This window comes from Hyperolius riggenbachi, chromosome 4 (genome assembly GCF_040937935.1).
Source record: "Hyperolius riggenbachi isolate aHypRig1 chromosome 4, aHypRig1.pri, whole genome shotgun sequence".
In the NCBI taxonomy this organism is placed as follows: domain Eukaryota; kingdom Metazoa; phylum Chordata; class Amphibia; order Anura; family Hyperoliidae; genus Hyperolius; species Hyperolius riggenbachi.
Window position 1 is genome coordinate 283,981,161 of NC_090649.1, and position 24,402 is coordinate 284,005,562.

Sequence of the window (24,402 nt, forward strand, 5' to 3'; positions counted from 1 at the left end):
GTTAAATAAATTAACATTTTGTTACTATTAACAAATAAGGTAATTATCCTATTAGGGCTTTGAATCCGAAAAAAAGACCAACGTGTTTACATTGACAAATCTCTACTTCCTGACATTTTTGTTTTTACTGCGAATGCTTGCTTGTTTTGAGTATGTTTAACTAATGTAACGTGTATCATAATATTCATTTTGAAAATGTGTTTGAGGAGTGAAGGGACCTACTGCATGAAGCCTTGTGTTGTAGTAAATCAGTAATTGACTGATGGAACAAAGCTGTGACTGGGCCCACCACTGTCTGCTTCTGTCCCCTTCTGTCCCCATGCTGCTCCAGCTCATGAACTCTGATGAAGGCTACTGATTGCATTTTCCTTCTTTTGACTGAAAGGTCCATAACTCATGGACTGAAATCAGCAGCAAGTAAATTATTAAAGATTTGTCTGGTGAGTGAAATGAAAGATAAAGGCAGCATTACCCTTCATGGATGACAAATCTTTGCCTCTGACAGCAAATGATCTGTCCACCCCCCCATCTGTATCTCTGGGTCTCTTATCTGTCACAGACTGTGTGTGCTCTAATCCACACTGCCTGTCTGTGGCTCACTGTGACACACACTGCTGAGATGCTGAGACTTCTATTACTTTCCTCTGATAGAATGCTGATGTACAGCTCCTCCACAGGGACCTCCGCTGGCCATCCTGTGTTTATATGTATCATTTGTCTTATGTGATACACACAGCTTGTTAGTTCTCGTGTAAAGCGCATGGCCTTTCACCTGTCCACTTTATTTTTATACCTTGTCAGTAATAATTACAGAAGAAATCCATAAGGAAATAAATCACTGCTTGTTCTATGTTGTCTTTATAATGTAGCATCGAAAACAAAAGACCATCTTTTTTTATTAAAATAAAAAACAAGTGTCAGCGCCAAGGCAGAAGGCGACCGCAGCCGAGAAGGACAATGTCCAAAAGTCCACACAAGCAATGAATATATAAAGTCAGCGCAGGTCTATAGTAATACAGCTTTCATCATTTTTTGGTATACAGGATCTTCGAACAAAAGGGTAAAGAAGCAAGGCTTACCAGATTCCAACAACCCACATTATAAGGTTGTAAACGAGTTTGATAGGTGGTCCGCAGAACTTTCAAATGGTGTCGTTTCACCAGCGATGTTGCACACTACAGATTCCTCCGGAATATAGTAGATATCCTGAGATCGCAGAGACTCACCAAAGGGGAGTCCAGTAGGATAGTGACATGAAAGAGATGTACGGCACATCTAAGTGTAAACCGTCTTTATTACATAACAAGTAAAACAATTAAAAACAAGGCTAAAGGAAAACTCACATGCGGGGCCCGTGCACTGGGAACCCCGAAAAAGTAGCGCGCATAAAATGGTCAATAGAAGACCTCAAATAAAATGGTGCCGCCTGTCGCCTTCCCTTTTTTGGGAAGGCGACAGGCAGCACCATTTTATTTGAGGTCTTCTATTGACCATTTTATGCGCGCTACTTTTTCGGGGTTCCCAGTGCACGGGCCCCGTATGTGAGTTTTCCTTTAGCCTTGTTTTTATTTGTTTTACTTGTTATGTAATAAAGACGGTTTACACTTAGATGTGCCGTACATCTCTTTCATGTCACTATCCTACTGGACTCCCCTTTGGTGAGTCTCTGCGATCTCAGGATATCTACTATATTCCGGAGGAATCTGTAGTGTGCAACATCGCTGGTGAAACGACACCATTTGAAAGTTCTGCGGACCACCTATCAAACTCGTTTACAACCTTATAATGTGGGTTGTTGGAATCTGGTAAGCCTTGCTTCTTTACCCTTTTGTTCGAAGATCCTGTATACCAAAAAATGATGAAAGCTGTATTACTATAGACCTGCGCTGACTTTATATATTCATCTTTTTTTATTGCCATTTTTAAAATCAATTATTTTAAGTGTTTCTATTTTTATTTTGTGGCCTTTATTTCTTCTTTTACCTAGTCATTACAGCTTTGGGTCATAGGTTTTATCCATTTCCATTCTTAGTGTGGTTTATGAGAATTATGATGCCTCTAGTTTTGTGTGCTGTAATGTTGCGATGTGAATTATGTGAACAAACCAATGTTATTTGAAGAATGCAATAGTGAAAGGTCTTAGGAAGCTGTTGTGACTGCACCTAAAGCCGCCTATTCTTGTCTTATGTTTTTTGAATACACAGCAATTTCCTGATTTTCTACGTGAAAGACTTTCAAAATGTCATCTGATCTTTATCTAATACACAGTGATAAATGAAGTCTTTAACATACGTCAAGCTTTACTTACTGTACTGTGTTTCATTTGGAAAGATGGTTTAAACAGTCAAGACTATTGATTGAGTAGCTTTAAGAACCTGTTCTTTATTAATACTTAAAAATCACATGCACTATTCTTTTGTAAACGTGATTTCTGCTGCCTAGTTTTTTGCCTACATGTCCAGTGCAGTCTTGCTTGTGATGTCTGCATTGGGCACAGCAGCTTAGCAAAAATGTGTGCTTTCTCTGTCTAGCGCAGGGTTGTCAAACTCAAATACAAAGTGGGCAGAAATTGTTCACTGGGAACTAGTCTCGGCCCAACCACAATGTCTACTGACCACCTTACTCCCTTATAATGTTCCCTGGTGTCTATTGGCCCCCTCCAACCCCTATACAGTTCACTGGTTTCTAGAGGCCCCCACCCTCCCCTATACAATTCACTAGTGTTTAGTGCTTTCCCCCTACCTCAACCTTATGGTTTACCGGATGTTCTAGGGCTTCACCTCCAATATAGCTTCCCTGGTGGTCTAGAGTGGGCCATACTTAATGCACAGTGGGGAAAGCACCTTTGGGCCAAATCTAATGGCTTTGAGGGCCAGATTTGGCCCGCGGGCTGTAGTCTAACGTGTATGGCTATAGCTGCTCCATGATCGTGTTTTATCTGAAGTAATTCTTGGTGTGGGGGAGGGCATTCTAGAAGACCCCAAGGGTCCCAGAGTCTCCAAATGTTGGCACAATGTATAAATAGTTTTTTCTTAGTGGGCTTCCAGAGTTCCCTACTTTTGGCGGGTGCTTCAGCGAGAGTGTAAAACTTCCCCTAAATTAATTAAATTTAAGCCTCCATATTCTCACAATCATGCTTCCCACAGACCTTATATTTTCAGGGAAGGGAGAGGTTGCTCCCACACTGAATTTTACACCACCAGCTCCTATGGTTCACGAGATAAGGTCTACGAATGTATGTTGAGAACCAGCTGGTTAGGTAGACTGAAATGAAAAAGAAACCACCATGGGTTCTATTGGAGGCATAGTTGTGGAGATGTTCTGGCTTAAATATGAGTTCTCAGAGCATCTTTACACTCTGGGGTCCCTTGGGGACTCCTGGAATACCCTTCTCCCAAACTGAGAAATTTCACTGTAGTAGCAGTATGGTGAAGGATCCTTGTTATAGCGTAGCCAATTTGTCCTCCTTCAATGTGTATGTCCAGAAATCTGAGTGTCAATATGTAAGCTTCTCTGGGTTTGGGGCATGCACATTGAAAAGGCACAACAAAAATCACATTGCTCATGCCAGAAACAACTGATCATCTGCTGTTTTTTTGGATCACACCGTGCGTCTGTGTGTGACATCATTCATCTTATGGCGCATTCTTCTAAATACAAGCAGAGAAGAATATGGCCAGCACAGTCTGAAACTGCATCAGCTTTAAAAAAAATAACCCAACTGTAGGAAATCTGCCTGTAAAGTAACCCTTTATGAGGTCTGTAAGTACCAAAATAAACTGTTTACTATTTTTTTATGAAGACAGCAATATAGGTTTTCATTCTGGAATGTGTGCTAACATCTACTACCTAGTGGTATGTGCTGTACAGTACAGACCAAAAGTTTGGACACACCTTCTCATTCAAAGAGTTTTCTTTATTTTCATGACTATGAACATTGTAGATTCACACTGAAGGCATCCAAACTATGAATTAACATATGTGGAAGTATAGTACATAACCAAAAAGTGTGAAACAACTGAAAATGTCATATTCTAGGTTCTTCAAAGTACTCACCTTTTGCTTTGATTACTGCTTTGCACACTCTTGGCATTCTCTTGATGAGCTTCAAGAGGTAGTCACCTGAAATGGTTTTCACTTCACAGGTGTGCCCTGTCAGGTTTAATAAGTGGGATTTCTTGCCTTATAAATGGGGTTGGGACCATCAGTTGCGTTGTGGAGAAGTCAGGTGGATACACAGCTGATAGCCCTACTGAATAGACTGTTAGAATTTGTATTATGGCAAGAAAAAAGCAGCTAAGTAAAGAAAAACGAGTGGCCATCATTACTTTAAGAAATTAAAATCAGTCAGTCCGAAAAATTGGGAAAACTTTGAAAGGTTCCCCAAGTGCAGTCTCAAAAACCATCAAACGCTACAAAGAAACTGGCTCACATGCGGACTGCCCCAGGAGAAGGAAGACCAAGAGTCCCCTCTGCTGCGGGAGGATAAGTTCATCCGAGTCTCCAACCTCAGAAATCGCAGGTTAGCAGCAGCTCAGATTAGAGACCAGGTCAATGCCACACAGAGTTCTAGCAGCAGACACATCTCTAGAACAACTGGTAAGAGGAGACTGTGTGAATCAGGCCTTATGGTAAAATATCTGCTAGGAAACCACTGCTAAGGACAGGCAACAAGCAAAAGAGACTTGTTTGGGCTAAAACACAAGGCATGGACATTAGAGCAGTGGAAATCTGTGCTTTGGTCTGATGAGTCCAAATTTGAGATTTTTGGTTCCAACCACCGTGTCTTTGTGCGATGCAGAAAAGGTGAATGGATGGTCTCTGCATGCCTGGTTCCCACCGTGAAGCATGGAGGATGAGGTGTGATGGTGTGGGGGTGCTTTGCTGGTGAAACTGTTGGGGATTTATTCAAAATTGAAGGCATACTGGAACCAGCATGGCTACCACAGCATCTTGCAGCGGTATGCTATTCCATCCGGTTTGCGTTTAGTTGGACCATCATTTATTTTTCAACAGGACAATGACCCCAAACACACCTCCAGGCTGTGTAAGAGCTATTTGACCAGTAAGGAGAGTGATGGGGTGCTGCGCCAGATGGCCTGGCCTCCACAGTCACCAGACCTGAACCCAATCGAGATGGTTTGGGGTGAGCTGGACCGCAGAGTAAAGGCAAAAGGGCTAACAAGTGCTAAGCATCTCTGGGAACTCCTTCAAGACTGTTAGAAGACCATTTCAGGTGACTACCTTTTAAAGCTCATCAAGAGAATGCCAAGCAGTAATCAAAACAGGTGGCCACTTTGAAGAACCTAGAAAAGACATATTTTCAGTTGTTTTACACTGTTTGGTTATGTACTATACTTCCACGTGTGTTAATTCATAGTTTGGATGCCTTCAGTGCGAATCTACAATGTTCATAGTCATGAAAATAAAGAAAACTCTTTGAATGAGAAGGTGTGTCCAAACTTTTGGTCTGTATTGTATATGTGCCCACATACCCTCCCTCAACGTTGAGAATGTGTACAGATAACGTCCTCTCCCGCTAGGCCCCTTAAAGTGTACCAGAGGTGACGTGAGATAAATGTGTGTATGTACAGTGCAAAACATATTCATAACTAGGCTCTTTTACTTGTTTTATTTTCTTGCCTGAAAGAGTTAATTTTTAAGCGTAGAAGTGACAGATTCTGTCTTGTCAATAGCTGGTTGGGAATATAGTAAACCTCACCGATATGGAAATTACAGCCATAAAAGTTTTCCTGGAGGAGAGTAAAAAAAAGGTCAATAGTACATGTATTTTCATTTAGGTACAACTTTATAGGCTGCCACTGGGAAGAGACAAAACGTTAAATCTACTTCTTTGTACATGTTAAAATATAAAATAAAACCAAGGCCTATCTAAAAAAAAAAAAGGTCATTTTTAGAAGTAGGAGGATAAATACAATTGTTTATATCAGTTTATTTTCACCTCTGGTTCACTTTAAGATTTTGCCTAGGCAACAACTTTTTGTATTCTATTGAAGCATATGTATCATATTTATTAAGATATGAATGCAATTTGAACATGCTGACTTGGAATGCAATGTTTTAAGGCATTTCCTAGGATATTTTTTTCTTCAAGCAATTGTTCTGCCTGTTGCTAATTGTATGGCGAAAGGCGGTTAACAACAAAGTACTATGTACTTGGGATTCTATCTCTTGTTAACATAATTGAGAGAGTGAGATGCTTTGATACACTTCATGCGTAGCTTCACCATTCTGCTGTAGACAGCATGGTTGCTTTATATGTACATAAAGATGTCAGTATTTTCACAATCCTTTGTACTCTGTATCTTTTTTTTCTCTTTGTTTTGACCACTTACTTTAAATAATACACATGAAAAGACCCGTTTCCTGTGTTTGTATGTCACGCTGCAGTTTACTTCCACATTCTGTAAATATCTCAATGGAAAGCTATTTTACATTGTTTGCAATGTGTCCATGGTGCATTGAATCAATAGCACCATAAAGGCCTGGAAGACTGTAGATTTTCATATAGGCAAAGAAGCTTTATTTCTACACATGGCATGGGGATTAGCATGTTGGATGACAATTTCATCAGCGCAGTCCCACTCTCAAGATTTATGTCCATAATTTGCATCTTGGATTCTTGTAAAAATATCCATGCACATGATAAATTGTTTTGATTTCCCCCCCCCCCCCCCCCCCACCTTACATTTAAGAAATGTGTAGCGTAGACAAGACATTGTCTGACACTTTACAGGGACCAGAGCACTGTTTTTTTTTTTTTTTTTTTTATTCTTTCATTCTAAAAAATGGAGGTTAGGAATGGTTGTGTGCCATTGTGGAGCATAATTACTTGCCTACAGGGTGCTGGTCCTCTGGCCTCTGGCCCATACGACATGAGCCATCTTCTCAAGCCGACCACTGCTTCTACCAACATTTGCAACTACCAGTGGGCGACATGCGCACACAACTCGATGCATGCTGCGAGATGCATGCTGCATTTACTAGCTTCCTCAGATTAAAGGAAATGTAAGGTTTTTTATTTTATATATTTCTTGTAATTATAATTTTTGTTTTAGTTTTTTTCAATTAAGAAAATAGCAAATATCACAAATGAAAATGTTGACATTCAGTGGGAACTCCAGCTGGTCCAGCAGGGGAGAAAAAAAAATCAGATTTACTTAGAGCCTCTTTTTATTGTGCGTATAAAGCTAAAGCCCCGTCTACACTGTAAGATGTTGCAGCGATCCGGCGTCTCGATTAGCTGCCAGATCGCATCTTCCGCGTGCCCCGCATTCGATTCCCCGCTCGTGCCAGCTCGTCTCCACCGGCGCCGCTTACCTTCCGCTCGATTCCCTGCCATTGTTCCCTTCGCGGGGAGCAAGCAGGGAATCGGCGGTGCGGAGATCCATCCTGTCGGATCTTATCAATCGAGCCGCATCAGCGGCTCGATTGATAAGGAGCATCGCGGCCACATCTACTCGTGTAGATGCGGCTTTAAAGCCGCATCTACACGAGTAGATGCGCCCGCGATGCTCCTTATCAATCGAGTCGCTGATGCGGCTCGATTGATAAGATCCAACAGGACGGATCTCAGCACCGCCGATTCCCTGCTCGCTCCCCGCGAGGGGACAATGGCAGGGAATTGAGAGGAAGGTAACGGCGCCGGCGGAGACGAGGCGGGCACGAGCGGGGAATCGAATGCAGGGCACGCGCGGCGAGCGGGCACGAGCGGAGAATCGAATGCAGCGCATGCACGGCGAGCGGGGACGCGGCGGTCACGCGGAAGAGGCGATCCGGCGGCTAATCGAGCCGCCGGATCGCTGCAACATCTTATAGTGTAGACGGGGCTTTAAAGTCTAGTTTACTGCTACAGTAAAGCCTGCCATACACTGCTTAAATGTTTAATAGGTCAGGTACACAACTGATACCAGCAGTGGCCTAGCTAGAGATTATGGGGCCCCATAGCAAAACTTTCATAGGGCCCTGACCTGCCCCTACCCTATGGATATGAGTTAATTGGGCAATTGAAATTCCCATTCGATCTACACTGCATACAGTCTATGGGCACCTAGACATATTCATAGGGTGAAGGATTAAAAAAAATTAATGGTGAATACATAAAGTACCACCTGGGCCCCCCTCTGCTCCAGGGCCCCATAGTGGCTGCCATGGCTATTGATATGTCTTTGGATACCAGCAATACGATCATGCAGCACTCCTATTTGATTGGGTTTGAGGAGAATCTGATTGAAAATTAATTTGAATGTCTTTGTACCCCTCCGCTCCCTCCCTTCCTACATGGCTGCTCAAACCTTAATAGGTCTTTTTGTATCAAACAATAAAATGATCAATACCCAGCCCTCATTTTTTGAAAATATACGCTTATTTTTTTCTATTTTTCATTTTTTAAGTGGCTTAGTTCACATTAGTCTATTCATCACCTGTCAGGTGTGTGCGGTTTATGGGCAGGAAGAAACCATGGTGGGGTAGTAATAATGCCCTTCACATCACTGTACCCTCTAGACAAGTTACAATATTAACATGCAGGGATTTTAAATGCATGGTTATTAAAGAGACACTGAAGCGAAAAAAAATATGATATAATGAATTGGTTGTGTACTATGAATAATTACTAGAAGATTAGCAGCAAAGAAAATATTCTCATATTTTTATTTTCAGGTATATAGTGTTTTTTCTAACATTGCATCACTCTATAATATGTGCAGATTACACAACACTCAGCATTCAAAATGAGTCTTTCAGAGCAGTCTGTGAAGTAATGAACTCTCCTCTAGCAGAGGAAAAGTAAACAGTTCAATTACAGTTGAGATAATAAAAGTCAGATAACAGCCCTCTCCACGACTAAAGGTGGCCATACACTGGCCCGATTCGCGGCCGTTTCGACAGCCGATTCGATCCTGGGATCGAATCTGCTGCCAATCGTTTGCGCTAAACGTACCCGCCGATCCGATTTCCTCCCGAAATCGGATCGCGCCGTGCGGGAAATTACCCTCGATCGCCCGCGGGTAGGGTGCGCGTCGCTAGCGGCGGCCGATCCGATCAGGTATACATTACCTGACGCTGGCTCCCGGGCGTCTTCTCCGCGCTGCACCGCTCTGTTCCGGCTCCATCCCGGCGCTTCCTGTGTCACTGCAGTGACCAGAAAGTTCAAATAGAGGGCGCTCTATTTGAACTTCCTGGTCACGGAGTGACACAGGAAGCGCCGGGATGGATCGGAACAGAGCGGTGCGGTGCAGCGTGGAGAAGACGCCCGGGAGCCAGCTTCAGGTAATGTATACGGGGGGGGGGCGCACAGGCGGCAGGAGCAGCTCAACAGATTGTGATCGGTTTCAGGCTGAAATCGATTCACAATCTGTTTGCAGTAAAGGCAGCCATACGATCCCTCTCTGATCAGATTCGATCAGATAGGGATCTGTCAGCTGGTCGATCTAATGGCAAATCGACCAGTGTATGGCTACCTTAAGTTAGTCGGAGAGCTTAATAGCTTTTTTGCATAGAGATAACAACTGGAGTTTCTCAACTCTTCCTGTACTGGAAACAATTAGACTGATGTATCTGATCTTAATGTTTTTTTTCTTAGCTGTACTACACATACAAATCATAATATCATCATTTTTTTTTTCGCTTCAGTGTCTCTTTAACCTCCCAGCAACTGCCAGCCACAGCTCTCCATGTGGATACCCAAAACAATTGTTGGCATGTACAGTAACTGGGTAAATGGTAGGGGAATGTTTGCATGGTGGCTGAGGGTGGTCGCCTTGTTTTTCAACCACCATTTGATCTAAGCTTAAAGGCAGGCTTTCTTTTACTCATCTTACCAGGTGGAGGAGCAAATGTAGCTCCAAAAATAAAATCTATATTCAATTTAAAAGTATAATAATTCTAACTGTGAATGTGTGCTTAAAAAGTTTTTTTGTGTTTAACACAGTGAATTTAACAAATATGCAAAAAAAACCAAATCTAAATCAGTTTTCCTTTATCTGAAGAAGGGAGAGTAACCCTCACAGTGATCGAATCTGCAGGGAATCGACTGGGAAAATCTACGAGGGTCATCCGGAATGTAGGAAACGGTGTATTTATTTTATTTTAGGCATACTGTATCTTCTGATTATTTCTCCACAGTGTTCTCCCCAGAATTTTTTTCCAGCCGGGTGGCACGAACAAGTAGTCGGATGGGGTGAGATGATAGTGTAGGGCCGGTGTTTCTCTGCACAACTCTGGTTACAGCAGAGGAGGAAGTAAGCCGATGACAGCCGGGTGCTCACCAAAACTTGCCGGGTGGAGTACCCGGCTAAAAGAGCCTGGGGAGAACACTGCTCCACAAAATCACCTCCTTTATTTAAGCATTTATCATACATTTTTAACAAGTTTTCAAACCCTTTGTTGTAGAGGCATCACACTCGAATAACAAGCCATGGTTCAACAGCAAGCTGCGCCTCCTCCGGAAAGCCAAGGAGGTGACGCACAAGCACGGCACCCCTGACGAGTTCAGAAATGCAAAGAACGCCCTAAATCGTGAACTGCGTGCTGCAAAGAGGGCCTACTCTGACAAGCTGGGTCACTACCTCCAGTCAAACAACCCACGCGAGGTGTGGAAAGGCCTCAGAGCAGCTACGAACTTCAAACCACCCCCCCAGCATGCGACCCCCAGCACCTCACTAGCCGAGGAACTAAATAAGTTTTACGGTCGGTTTGAAAAAAGTCCCAAGCAGCTGGCTAACCCTGCACCCCTCGACAATGCTCTCACCGAAGGTCCAGGTCGACCCAGTGCCAGTAGTGGTCCAGGACGAAGATGTTCTCCACCTCCGCAGACTCAATGCCAGGAAAGCTGCCGGCCCAGACGGCATATCACCAACTTGCCTGAGAACTTGCGCAGACCAGCTGGCCCCCACTCTGACCTCCCTCTTTTAACAGGTCCCTGGTGGAAGGCAGTGTCCCCTCCTGTCTTAAGAGGTCCACAATCATTCCAGTCCCAAAAAAGCCAGGCAACACAGAATACAACAACTTCAGACCAGTGGCCCTCACCCCCATAGTCATGAAGATCCTTGAACGTCTGGTTCTTGCCCACCTGAAACGCCTTGCCAGCCCCCTCCTTGATCCACATCAGTTTGCATACAGGGCCAATAGGTCCGTGGATGACGCCATCAACATCAGTCTGGCGTACATCACGGAACACCTCGAAAGACCAAACTCCTACGTTAGGATCCTGTTTTTGGACTTCAGCTCTGCATTCAATACAATCTGCCCAAACATACTGATCGACAACCTGGCACATCTTGGAGTTGACTCCACACTCTGTGCGTGGGTAAAAGATTTCCTCTCTAATAGGACGCAACAGGTGAAGCTTGGTAACTGCTTCTCCAGTGTGAGCACTACCAACACAGGGGCTCCACAGGGGTGTGTTCTGTCCCCTCTACTGTTCTCATTGTACACCAACAACTGTACCTCCTCCGCTGACTCCGTAAAGGTCATTAAATTTGTGGACGATACCACTATCATCGGGCTCATCGGAGAGGCAGGTGAACATGATTATCGCAGCGAGATAGAGAGAATCTGCAGATGGTGCGAGGTCAACATGCTCGTCCTAAATGCAGCCAAAACAGTGGAACTGATATTGGACTTTACGAGACACTCCCCCACACAACAACCAATCTCTATCAACGAGATTGAGGTGTCCAGGGTTTCCAGCGTTAGGTTCCTGGGAACTACCCTAACGAGCGACCTAAGGTGGGCGCAGAATACCACCAAAATCCAGAAGAAAGCTCAGCAGAGACTATTCTGCCTGCGCCAATTGAAAAAATTTGGTATGCCTCGGGAGCTGCTGTCCAGCTTCTACACTGCCACTATTGAAGCTACCCTCTGCTCCGCCATTATTGTGTGGTATGCAACAGCAACAGCCAGTGATAAGTATAAGCTCCAAAGAGTTATCAGCTCAGCGAAAAGGACCATCGGCTCTCCTCTGCCACCTCTAGATCTCCTCTACACCACCAGAATGAAAACAAGGGCTAAAGGAATCTCCCAGGACCCGACTCACCCAGGCTGCCGCTTCTTTGAGCTCCTTCCATCGGGCCGTCGCTACAGGACAATCTGCCCGAGGACTAACAGGCGTAGGGACACCTTTTTTCCCCAAGCAGCCCTCCTGCTGAATTCTGGCCTCTCGGCGGTACACTAGCCGCATTTCAGGACATATTAGCCTGCACTCCGTGGTAGAACTCTACTCAAGGTGTGGTACGAAGTTACTTATCCCTGAGCGGCACAATATCCAAACCGGAGGGTCTCCTTAAAAGAGCAAAACACATATTGTACTGCATAATCGGCCGACTAAAACTGTGTGTTACTGCATGTCTTGCTTATCTTGCTTGTAGTATATGTTATTGTCTTATTGTTTATGCCTGTCTTGCTGTACTAATGCCAATCTCTGTCCTTGCTATTGTTGCCACTGTCACGTGAACCACAACCAATTCCGGGTACGACCTCGGTCGCACTTGGCGAAATAAAGGTTCTGATTCTGACTCCTCATCTAGGGGTTGGATGAAATGAGGTGGGGAGACTTCATGTTAAAGTAGATCCATGATAAACTTTTACTCATTGCATAATTGTGCCCCTTACAAAAATAAGGTTGCAAAAGTATTCGGCCCCCTTGAAGTTTTCCACATTTTGTCATATTACTGCCACAAACATGAATCAATTTTATTGGAATTCCACATGAAAGACGAACACAAAGTGGTGTACACATGAGAAGTGGAACGAAAATCATACATGATTCCAAACATTTTTTTTACAAATAACTGCAAAGTGGTGTGTGCATTATTATTCGGCCCCCTTTGATCTGAGTGTAGTCAATTGCCTATATACATTGCCTGATGAGTGCTAATGACTAAATGGAGTGCACCTGTGTGTAATCTAATGTCAGTACAAATACAGCTGCTCTGTGAGGGCCTCAGAGGTTGTCTAAGAGAATATTGGGAGCAAGAACACCGTGAAGTCCAAAGCACACACAAGACAGGTCAGGGATCAAGTTATTGAGAAATTTAAAGCAGGCTTAGACTACAAAAAGATTTCCAAAGCCTTGAACATCCCAAGGAGCACTATTCAAGCGATCATTCAGAAATGGAAGGAGTATGGCACAACTGTAAACCTACCAAGACAAGGCCATCCGCCTAAACTCACAGGCCGAACAAGGAGAGCGCTGATCAGAAATGCAGTCAAGAGGCCCATAGTGACTCTGTACGAGCTGCAGATATCTACAGCTCAGGTGGGAGACTCTGTCCATAGGACAACTATTAGTCATGCACTGTACAAAGTTGGCCTTTATGGAAGAGTGGCAAGAAGAAAGGCATTGTTAACAGAAAGCATAAGAAGTCCCGTTTGCAGTTTGCCACAAGCCATGTGGGGGACACAGCAACCATGTGGAAGAAGGTGCTCTGGTCTGATGAGACCAAAATGGAACTTTTTGGCCAAAATGCAAAACGCTATGTGTGGTGGAAAACTAACACTGCGCATCACTCTGAACACACCATCCCCATTGTCAAATATGGTGGTGGCAGCATCATGCTCGGGGGGGTGCATCTCTTCAGCAGGGACAGGGAAGCTGGTCAGAGTTGATGGGAAGATAGATGGGAGCCAAATACTGGGCAAACTTGGAAGAAAACCTCTTGGAGACTGCAAAATACTTGAGACTGGGGTGGAGGTTCACCTTCCAGCAGGACAATGACCCTAAACATAAAGCCAGGGCAGCAATGGAATGGTTTAAAACAAAACATATCTATGTGTTAGAATGGCCCAGTCAAAGTCCAGATCTAAATCCAATCGAGAATCTGTGGCAAGATCTGAAAACTGCTGTTCACAAACGCTATCTATCTAATCTGACTGAGCTGGAGCTGTTTTGCAAAGAAGAATGGGCAAGGATTTCAGTCTCTAGATGTGCAAAGCTGGTAGAGACATACCCTAAAAGACTGGCAGCTGTAATTGCAGCAAAAGGTGGTTCTACAAATTGACTCAGTGGGCCGAATATTTACGCACACCCCACTTTGCAGTTATTTATTTGTAAAAAAATGTTTGGAATGCTGTATGATTTTTGATCCACTTCTCGCATGTACACCACTTTGTATTGGTCTTTCACGTGGAATTCCAATAAAATTGATGCATGTTTGTGACCGTAATGTGACAAAATGTGGAAAACTTGCAACCCACTGTAGTTTAAAGGGCATTCCTCCAGCCAAATACTTTTTTTGTTTTATTTGTTTTAATACCCTAATTCCCTGTAAACTAAACAAGCCTCACCTACAGCTCCTCCAGCACCTAAACATTCTGAGTCCCATGTAGCAAGTGCTCATGGAAGCTCACTCTGGGGAGGAGGAGGTTTTTCCCGAAGGAGCAGGCATTGCCAGCCAGAGGCAAAAGGGCGGAGAGTGGAGTGGAGTTTTCACAGGCTGAGGGGTGGAGATGCAGAGCAGCATGCCTGTATGTAATGATTACAAGCAGAATATGGCTGCTCTCATTGTATCAAAGGAAGAAATAATCATATACTGTGGAAGCTGTTTGCAGCTAAATTTGCTGTGTAAACTATCTAAACTTTAGAAAAGAGATATCAACAAGTTACTTGTTATAGTTAGTCATCTCAGATCCACTTTAACACTGCTGAACAAAGAGTTGCCTGTGTTCTGCATTCATGTGACAAACCTTGCTGGGAGAGAAGAGGTTAACTTGACACATGCAAGTTAAATTACACAGAAAGAATAAAAGCAAATGGTTACTTTCTGGATGACCCTCGTATAAAGTGTATGTGGCACCTTTATGGTATTCCGCCTCTTTTGTGGACCAACATGGCTACAGTGATCTTACTGAGGATTTATAATGAAAACCGTTTCTTGTGATATACTATTGGATTTCAGCCTGAGTATGCTGAAAGCAACATAGTCCTAGGTCTGTGACTGGTTTACACTTCAAAACAAGCCCTGCCGTGTGTGCTTCCTCTCTGACTACATCATGTGGGTGATGATGGGATTATGGGGAGGAATCTGGATGGATTTCTTTACAGTAAAATAGCACTGTCATTTTAGTACATATTAGAACCACAACAGCCTGCCAGACAGCTCATTTTATTGCAAAAACTACAGCACACCACTGCTAATTTGAGAAAAATGGACACTAAAGCTCTAGATTCCCAGAGTTCATCTGTGAGTCGGTGTGTGAATGGGCAAATAAAATGTAATTTGAAATCCCTGCAGGATCTACCAGTTACTTGCTTCCAGGCAGCACCTGTGTATTTCATTGTAAGAAGTGACACTAATGACGGTGTCATGCAGTCATTTATTGTGTCACTCGCTGAGCAGCAAGTAGGGTTCCTCTTTGTCTGGGAAGTGAAGCTGACACTTTCACAGAGTAATTTGCACCTCTCCTCAGACATCTACAAGCAGCCTTGTTTGGCAGGACATGTGGACATTTGCTAAACATCAGTCCTTCTGTTTGTTAAAAGCAACACAAAGACTCCTTTAAAGCAGTGTTGGGACATGGACAAAATGAAATCCATATTCTTGTTTCCTTCTATGAGCTGGTGGCATTGAGCTTTCCCTATTACATCTCCTTTGAGAAGATGCATTAACAAATTCACGGCTCTCCATTGGAAGTGTATGCTATGGGAGATTAATATTCTCTGATTTTATTTGCTTAAATGTTGGAAATGTCACCTTTTTTAATTGAATTGCTCTGCAGACCGTCAGTCCTCTGTAGAAATAAAAGGTTTGCAGCGAGTACAGGACTTTTAGCCGTTAAAGATCTAACCCGTCTTGAAAACAGGGAGGAGTAGTTAAAAATAGCGTGTGTATATGTGTGTGTATGTATGTGTGTATGTATGTGTGTATATATATATATATATATGTGTGTGTGTGTATATATGTATGTGTATGTATATGTATATGTATATGTATATATATATATATATATATATATATATATATATATATAATGTATATTTCTTAAAACATAACCTCAAATGAGTTGAACATAAAGATATATAGATAAAGTAGCTGGGTTTGAAAAGCAAAGTACTTGTTGCACACATTTACACATTTTAGTTTTCAGTATTAGTTGGTTGGGAGGCCTGACTTCAGCTGATACAGCAGCTGAACCATTCGGTTGTCCATTTGTGTAAAGGATAGCAGGTCACACTCCGAGGGGAAGGGCATATTATGGCCTGAGAGGTGGTGAACTAAAGATGAGCTATATGTATACAGAGTGTGTGTGTGTGTGTATGTATGTATGTATGTATGTATGTATATGTGTGTGTGTTTGTTTTCCCCCAGTTGATTAATTTAAAATGTGTTTTGTGATATTCATAACTGCAATGTACACAGCTGCAAAGAGCAGGCGTTCCTGCTAATCACGGACCTGATAACAGCTTAAAATGGGCCTGAGCTAGAGCTGCAACAATATCTGCCAAACCCCTTGTCTGAAAGTGCCCAAATACAATTACATTCCCACAATGATTAACCCTTTCTAAACCTCTATCCCTAACCCTTTAACTCTGATTGACAGCCTACCTCTACCTCAGTTCTATCCCTCCTAACCTGCCGAAGCCCTTACCCTCCTCACTGTCTATTTTGTGTTCCATGTCCAGCATCCAGTCTTTTCTCCTGTAGCTTACACTGATGTCTGATATTTTTATATCTGAATTCAATGCCTAATCAAATAAAACATAAGGAAGTTGACCCTTGATTTTTGCTATCAGCTGTGTTTTATGAACTGATGATCTTCATGTATTCTAATGGGATATTTATTCTTTATTTTAGCTAGCTATTGTGGAAATCAGAATTCTGCAGCAAGTGATCTGTATCTGAACACCAATGAAGCCACCGTACGTTTTGAGAGCGGGATTCATGTATCTGGAAGAGGATTCTTAATTAATTATGCCAGCAGTGATCATCCAGGTAGCCAACATTCTGTATTCCTTATGTGCAAATTGGATACTAGTCTACAGCCATGTTCACTTTTTTATCACCTAAACAATCACTTATAATAATCCTGAGTAATGATATATCCTCAATACAGACGCCTCCAACATCTGCCATTACCTCTCAAACAGTCTTCAGAGCTGGTCATTCAGCCAGTTGCTGCTTAGGTCCTGGTAACACACACACACACACACACCCTATGTTACTGGAAACAGCATTGACTACAATAGCTTAAAGGATAACTGTAACGAGGGATATGGAAGCTGACATATTTATTTCATTTTAAAAAATACCATTTTGGCTTTAGTAGTGTCTGAATCACACCAGAAACAAGTATGCAGCTAATATTGTCAGATCTGACAATGTCAGAAACCTCTGATCTGCTGCATGCTTGTTCAGGGTATATGGCTAAAAGTATTAGAGGCAGAAGATCATCAAGATAGCCAGGCAACTGGCATTGCTTAAAAGGAAATAAATATGGCAGCCTCCATATCCTTCTCCTTACAGTTACCCTTTAAAGGTAGCTACAGTATAAGTTATGATTGATATTTACATAAATTGGTCATATTAAAGGACAGCATCATTTCTCTCACTCATTTAATAATGATTGCATCAATCAGGAGTTGATCATTCAGGGCAGAAAATCTCAATTTAAGCTACAGGAAAAGAGGGCTCTGCTCTCACGGTAGAGTACAACCTGTAGTGTCCAAGTGTCCAATTTCAGTCAGTTTTTATTGATCTTATTTTCCATCCAAATCCATGCACAATGTATTGATTGACATTAGATCATTTTAGCTACTGCTATGGAGTCTGCCAAAGACCATGTAGGGCTGTCAGCCATGTAGGTATGGTCCTGAATTGGAAGAGATATTTTTGTTAAGTTGTAGATACAAACATACTGCTTGGATTTGCTCAACATGCTTGTTTGTTTTTGGAAAACTGACTTGTATGGAAGTTGTAGTTTTGGATCTACATCTGCTGATCTCAACACTGAACTTTGGTGAACTGGTGAAGGGTCCATAGAACTACAATTCATGAGTTAATTGGTTCAGCAAGTCGTGGATCAGTGATCTGCTTTTGATCAGTTGCAAATGCAACAACATTCACAAGTACCTAATTGTATGTGGTCTGGTGTGGTACCAGTATCTGACACACATGTAATAGGCTGTTTATTTTTGGATTCAGACAGGGGAAGGATTAGAAGTGGTCTGAATGTTCCTGCTTTCTGCGTTCTTCCCTGGTTTCATCAGTAAATAAAGTGTGAGAGATTGATAAACTGATAGACGCACTGTATCTTTACCTCTCAGGAAAGACAGTGTACAGTAATTCACATTACTGTGTCTGTCTGAGTTGATGAAAATTTCACTACCAGTTTGGATAAGAAAACATTTCTCCATGGTGGGACACAGAATAACTGGAATCCAGAAGAGATTCTAACCTTCTTACATTCTATACAACTAGAATAAATCTTTAAATCTTTTGCCAAGAGTTTAGTCTTTTAATGTATGTATCTTTTTTTTTTTTAACTGTTATAATAAGATTTACTTCTATTTGCACAGATTTAATCACCTGTATGTCACGGTCAAGCCATAACAATGAGACAGAGTTCAGGTAGGTGTACCGTATGTGCTCTTTACAGTTATATGACACTATGCGAAGCTGTGTTCTCTTGCCACTAAACATAATCGATCTACATACCATACTCCTTTATTGTTTAGCTCATATGTTGTTGCCTGCATATTATTGTTATGGAGTGGTGACTGTTTACACCCATATGCATAGGAATGTTTGTTTTAAATAAAGTTTTGTAATAATCCACTTTAATAATCAAGTGTTGAACCTATCATCATTTAAAACCAGTTTTCTTTGTTTCTGACTGTGTAATAATGAACTGTTTATAAAACAGAATAACATTTTCTGTGCCAGCTGCTTGCCAATCTGGATGTATGTCTGATCTGTCCTGCAATGTAGGAATTTTATAGCCTCTAATTCGTTATAAGCAAGAGTTGCTGGAGAGGAACTGGAATTGTAACCCCTACAATGAGAGAAATAAAAAAATGTAAACCGCCTACTTCTATGTAGGCTTAGCAATGTAAATACATGTTTATCTCATGTCACATCAGTTTAGGCACCCTTTAAGTGCAACTCCAGTCACAGAGATGGAACAATCTAGCTTCAGTGTGCCCATCAGAATTTTAAAAAGTTTCTAATTACATTAAAGGCTTTCAGTAGATCATGCAGTTGTTGCCCAAAACTGCTTTATACAATCCCTGTGTTATATATGGTTTCCTTGGCTATAGCAGTTATATCCCATACTGCAGACTAGTGATTTGGAGGCGATAAGCATCCTGTGGTTTGTTTAATACAATGAGGACAAATTTAGGCATTTTTGGAAACCCATTCTGTTTTTTGTGATTTTTTTTTTAGTAAGTTTTCCATTATATTTTATAACTTTTTTTTTCTTCTTCTTCTTGTGGCCACAGTAGGTACTGTCCAGCTGGCTGTAAAAACATTGCAGGAGATATATCTGGGGATGTAGCAGAAGGATACAGAGATGTAAGTATTGGTGTTTTATACTCCTGCTATATATGTAGCTCCTCCTGTGTAAGTGCTGGGTGTAGTTTGCAAATCTTTATTGATGTAGGAGAGACAATAAAGCCTGGCACAAAGAAAATACATTTCAAGTTTTGGTGACAGTGAAACCTCCGCCCTGCAGAGCACCCTTACCCAAGTTTATGGATAAGGGGCTCTTGGCCCCTTCCAGTGCATAGGAATGGGGGGGGGGGTACTTATTGCCACATTTGTGGTTGTAGGCTTTGTTAACCCAGTTTAGGGGGTCTCTGAGACTGATGGATACGACCAAAGACCAAATTAAAGATTTATTATGTTGCAACAGAGAACGCAGACTGCATACACTCTGCAAGCAGAATTCTGAAGGAAAACGTGTCTGACAGTATCTTTTAAAGACCCATTACAGCAAATTTACATGAACTTAGCAATGGTGGAACATTAGACTAGGACTGTGGTAGGGATAAGAGTGTGAGCTCCTCCAACACAGGTGCCCCCCAGTTTAAGTAGTGACAGGGATCCCCCCAGTTTAGGTAAAGATGGGGACCCCCCAAGGTTAGTGACAGAGACCCTCCTAGTTTAGGTAGTGATAAGTGCCTCCCAGTTTTAGGTAGTGCTGGGCACTTTGCTTTGCAGGGCTGGGGGCTTTGCAAATTGCACGGCTGGGAGCTTTGCTGGGCAGTTTGCATATATGGAGATTTTGCAGTGCTGGGAGCTTTGCTGGGTGCTACCTATGCAACGCACAGACCTCAGATCAGGGTGACCAGAGAGGCAGAGCAGGCTATCTGCCCGGACCTGTACACTTCACATGCGGAAGAGACCAATGACGTCACTTCCGCATTGACGTGTTTGCTTCCTGCAGGTAGCGTGCGCCCGGCTCTGCCTCTCGCCACCTCTCTGGTCGCCTTGATCTGAGTTCTGTGAGTTGCAAAAGCAGTGGGGACGGAGAGAGGAAGTGGCGGCAGCTGGTGATGACAGGGCAGGGGTGGGGGGAGGGGAGGTGTGGGGCGGCTGTTGGCTGGGGGACTCCTGACCCCTCTTGCCCTATGCTGCAGATACCTATGCCTGCAAAATACATTCATAGTCGATATCTGGAGATCTCACACACACCTTGTTTAACGTACGTTTATCGGATCATTCAGTTCATGGAAGATCCATCCTGGTGGATCTGATCTGGAGATTAAGGTCCATTAAACAAGGTGTGTATGAGATCTCCAGTTATTATAGACTATGAAAGCATTTTGCAGGAACTGATCTTTTGCATGTGTACAGCATTTTTAGAAAGATCAGTCTTTCAAACCTCCCTGACAAACCTATGTGACAGATGATGGGTGTACACAGCTTAAAGTGAAAGTGAATGATACTCACCTAAGGAGAGGGAGGCTCTGGGTCACATAGAGCTTTCCCTCTCCTCTCCCGGTCCTCGCTGTTGCGCTGGCTCCATGGTAGTGGTATTCGACTGTTTCGGTCAAATACCGCTGCTCCCCCGCCGAAGGGAGGCTTCGAAAATGCTTCGGAAGCCCGAGTGCTCCCAAAGACTGGCCGCTCTACACTGCGCACACGTGCGCGGCCTTTATGATGCACTCGCGTGTGCTTAGTATGGAGCTGCCTGTCTTCGGGAGGACTCGCCTCCTGAAGACTTCCGAAGTCCCCTTGGCGGGGGATGAGAACAGGGGTGCCAGCGCAGCACAGAGGGCACTGGGAGAGGAGAGGGAAGGCTCATTAGGACCCGAGCCTTCCCTCTCCTTAGGCGAGTATCTGATTTTTGTTTTACTTAATCATGGATTCCCATTAGCTTTAAGAATAGACTGTGTTGGTGTATGCTCTCATACTGGAAGGTGGTAAAATTGGTCTGTGATCTTTCATTTTCCAAAGACTTTTATCTTGTGTGTACTTAGCTTTAGAATCCAAGCTGTTAATATTTAATGGGATGTTGCCATCTTGTGACTTAAATTGACCTTGACATTTATAAGTTTTATTATGATAGCAGCCCCCCTTGTCTGGTGGTCCGTTGGTAGTAGATTCATCTATTGTAATGTGAGATTTACTCTGCAATCAAATACAGACAAGCAGTATCTGTCTTTTCATAATGTTCTATAAAGAAAAATATACATTCAATATTTTTCACAATACGCCATTGTAACTACTCTTATACAAGACCCCTGCACCCACATTATCATCTTCGGGTGCCACTTATGGTAAAATCTAAATGCCCCCTTTAACATCACAGAGGCTCTCAAATGGCTGTCTCTCCCCCAATGTGAAATGGGTATAGGGTTACAGGCATCAATCTTTGTCTGTGTGATTGCCCAGTCTCTTCCTAAATAATAAGCTGAGTCTATTTCCAAATGTTTGTGTCCTCTCATCAGCTGCAGATGTATTGCAGGTAATGGCTGCCACATCAGTGGACTAAAGCTTGATTTTCGGAAGCCAGAAAGATCATTCTGAAATCTGGTAGAAGTAAGGGTTCCCTCAATGCCACTGATGGTTATTTGTGATCTGTCATGTTGGATGCATAGTGACAGACTTCTGTCATAGTCCCTGTCACAAGGCACCCATCATTCATTCTCACCCATCTCAATAGAACAGCCTGCCAAGCAGTGTGTCTGTACAAGTGTTGTTTCAACAAGAAGATGTTTCTGGCCGGCTGTTAATGAATATGAGTACATAGTTTATTAGATTACACACTTACAGGGCTGAGGCTGGAGCACAACTTTAAGCCTCATTCACACACTAGACGAGCCATGGGCAAACTACGGCCCGCAGGCTGGATTTGGCTCATATCCCTCTTGCTGTCCTTAGAACGATACATGCATACCATGTACAAGAAAGCCAACTCATCCTATCACACTCTCCGTGGTAATGGCGGCATCATGTGACCTGCTGTCATTACATAGCAGCATATCCCACAATGCCACCGTTGGCATGGAGATTGCCGCTGGAGAGTGTGAAAGGGTGAGTTATACACAATTCTTCCCTGCCATTTTTCCGCAAGGAGAAAGAGACCGAGTGAGTTGCAGTAGCAATGGGCCGCATTGGAGGGGAATGCGGCCGGATCCTTACAAAGTTTGCCCACCCCTGCACTAGACTGTTGTCAGGTGGTCTCGGCCAAGAATCTAGTGGGTATACAGGTGTCTGTGGACAAAAGTAGTTTGTCATGATGTATGCTATCCCTCCCCGCACAGCAACAGGATAAATGCTTCTGTACAGCTCACCGCCCCCAAACTGTTGCATGAGGGATAAAGTCCTGATCCGTTGGGTCGACAAACATTGTGCCTGTGTACTCACCTGTAGAGGCAAATGTAGTCACACAACAAATTTTATAACATGTACAGGCTTTTTTTTATTCTCAATTCTAAAAACGTTCTGGGACAGTTTGAGCCAAATAAACATGTTACTTTTGGTCCTGCCAATAGTTGTCCGTTATTATTATTATTATTATTATTATTATTATAACTTTGGATTTCTCTAGCGCCCAGCGTCTTCTGTGGGGCTTTACAATAAAGAATGCACAGTACAGACAGTTACAAGGCAGTGGGTTACAGATAAACTAGAATTGAAGAGGTCAGTGATTCATCATACGTGAAAGTGGAAAATATGCTTTACACAGCAGTAATAACACATAAGGGGAGAGAGCCCTGCCCAAATGAGCTTACACTCTAAGGAGATTAAAAAAACATTTTGTTTTACAATGCAATGAAATACTGTATGTTACATGGAGAACGCTTTCTCAAGGTCAGGCACAGTCTTGATAGGGATGAAATACAAGCCCAAAACCAGCCTTTTGTTTATATTGCTGCAAAATCCACCCCTAATGTTGATGTTGTCACCACCCAACCACATGAAGGTATCTGAGATTAGTGACCTCCTAAGATCCTGCCTCCCCCTCATCCAGACATTGCTTGGTGTGTCCCTACACTTGTTTGAAGAGCCTTGCTGAGTCAGGAAACAAAGGGAGAAGCTAGCAGGTTACCACACCTGACAATTATAAATAATGGTTATGAAAATGACATGAGGGTGTTAGTTGCCCTCCCCCCTCTTGCCTGCCTGATGATCAATACAGTTTAGTTTCAGTCTTTTTTTTAGAGGCCTCTGAAGTTGGAGTTGTAAAGTCTCTTTTATTGGTAGATATATTGTTGTTTTCAAAGTATTTCCTTCCAAGCAAACACTGAAACGTGTCTTCTCTGTACCAGGCCATGTTCATATTGATTTGTTTTCCTGTGTCTGTGGTACACAATACAGAAAAAAACTTTCTGCTGGATACCCAAGGGACAGATTTAACCTTTTACTGCAATTTTTTTTTTGTCGATGTCGAATTACAGATTATAGCTGGCCATGAAAATAATTTTTCCCTTATTACCTAAAAGTCTGCTCGGTGATGGCCACTTGGCACAACTTGCTAAAGCTTTGTACACACGCTAGACTGTTGTCTGCCGAGGTGGCCGGTTGTGGCCATTTGGGTCTGAGAATTTAATGTGTGTACAGTTGTCCCCTGAGTTATGTTGAGGTTGCGTAATGACCTGGCATGCTGAATCTGAATGTGTTGCCTAGAGATATGTCTGTACAGTATTGGGCCTCAGTGTCACCTGCAGAATCAAGTTCCAATCTGACAGGTGACAGATTGTGGGCAGATTGTGTGTCTGTTTGCTCCTTTACTTCTGTGGGGGACACCTGAAGTGATTGGTGGTTGAAAAGACGTAGAGCAGCTGATCATTGTTTCTGGAAGCAGGTTTGACTGTACAGGTATGATTTTGAGTAGTAATTTTATCAGAGATTGATAGCACTACTGCTACAAGCACTAAACAAAATTGTCCAAGGAAGCAGCACAAGTTAACCAGTGGCAGTGTCATGGGTGTCC

The 24,402-nt window shown here is 42.8% G+C and overlaps 1 protein-coding gene across 1 annotated transcript in view; it reads left to right on the plus strand.

Moving 5' to 3' along the window:
* DCBLD1 (discoidin, CUB and LCCL domain containing 1) overlaps positions 1–24,402 on the plus strand; it is a 111,772-nt gene that overhangs the window by 53,919 nt on the left and 33,451 nt on the right. Inside the window, exons 3-5 of the mRNA XM_068231353.1 lie at positions 16,815–16,952; positions 18,536–18,587; positions 19,460–19,532. Coding sequence (XP_068087454.1) covers positions 16,815–16,952; positions 18,536–18,587; positions 19,460–19,532 — 263 coding nt within the window. The remainder of the gene's footprint in view (positions 1–16,814; positions 16,953–18,535; positions 18,588–19,459; positions 19,533–24,402) is intronic.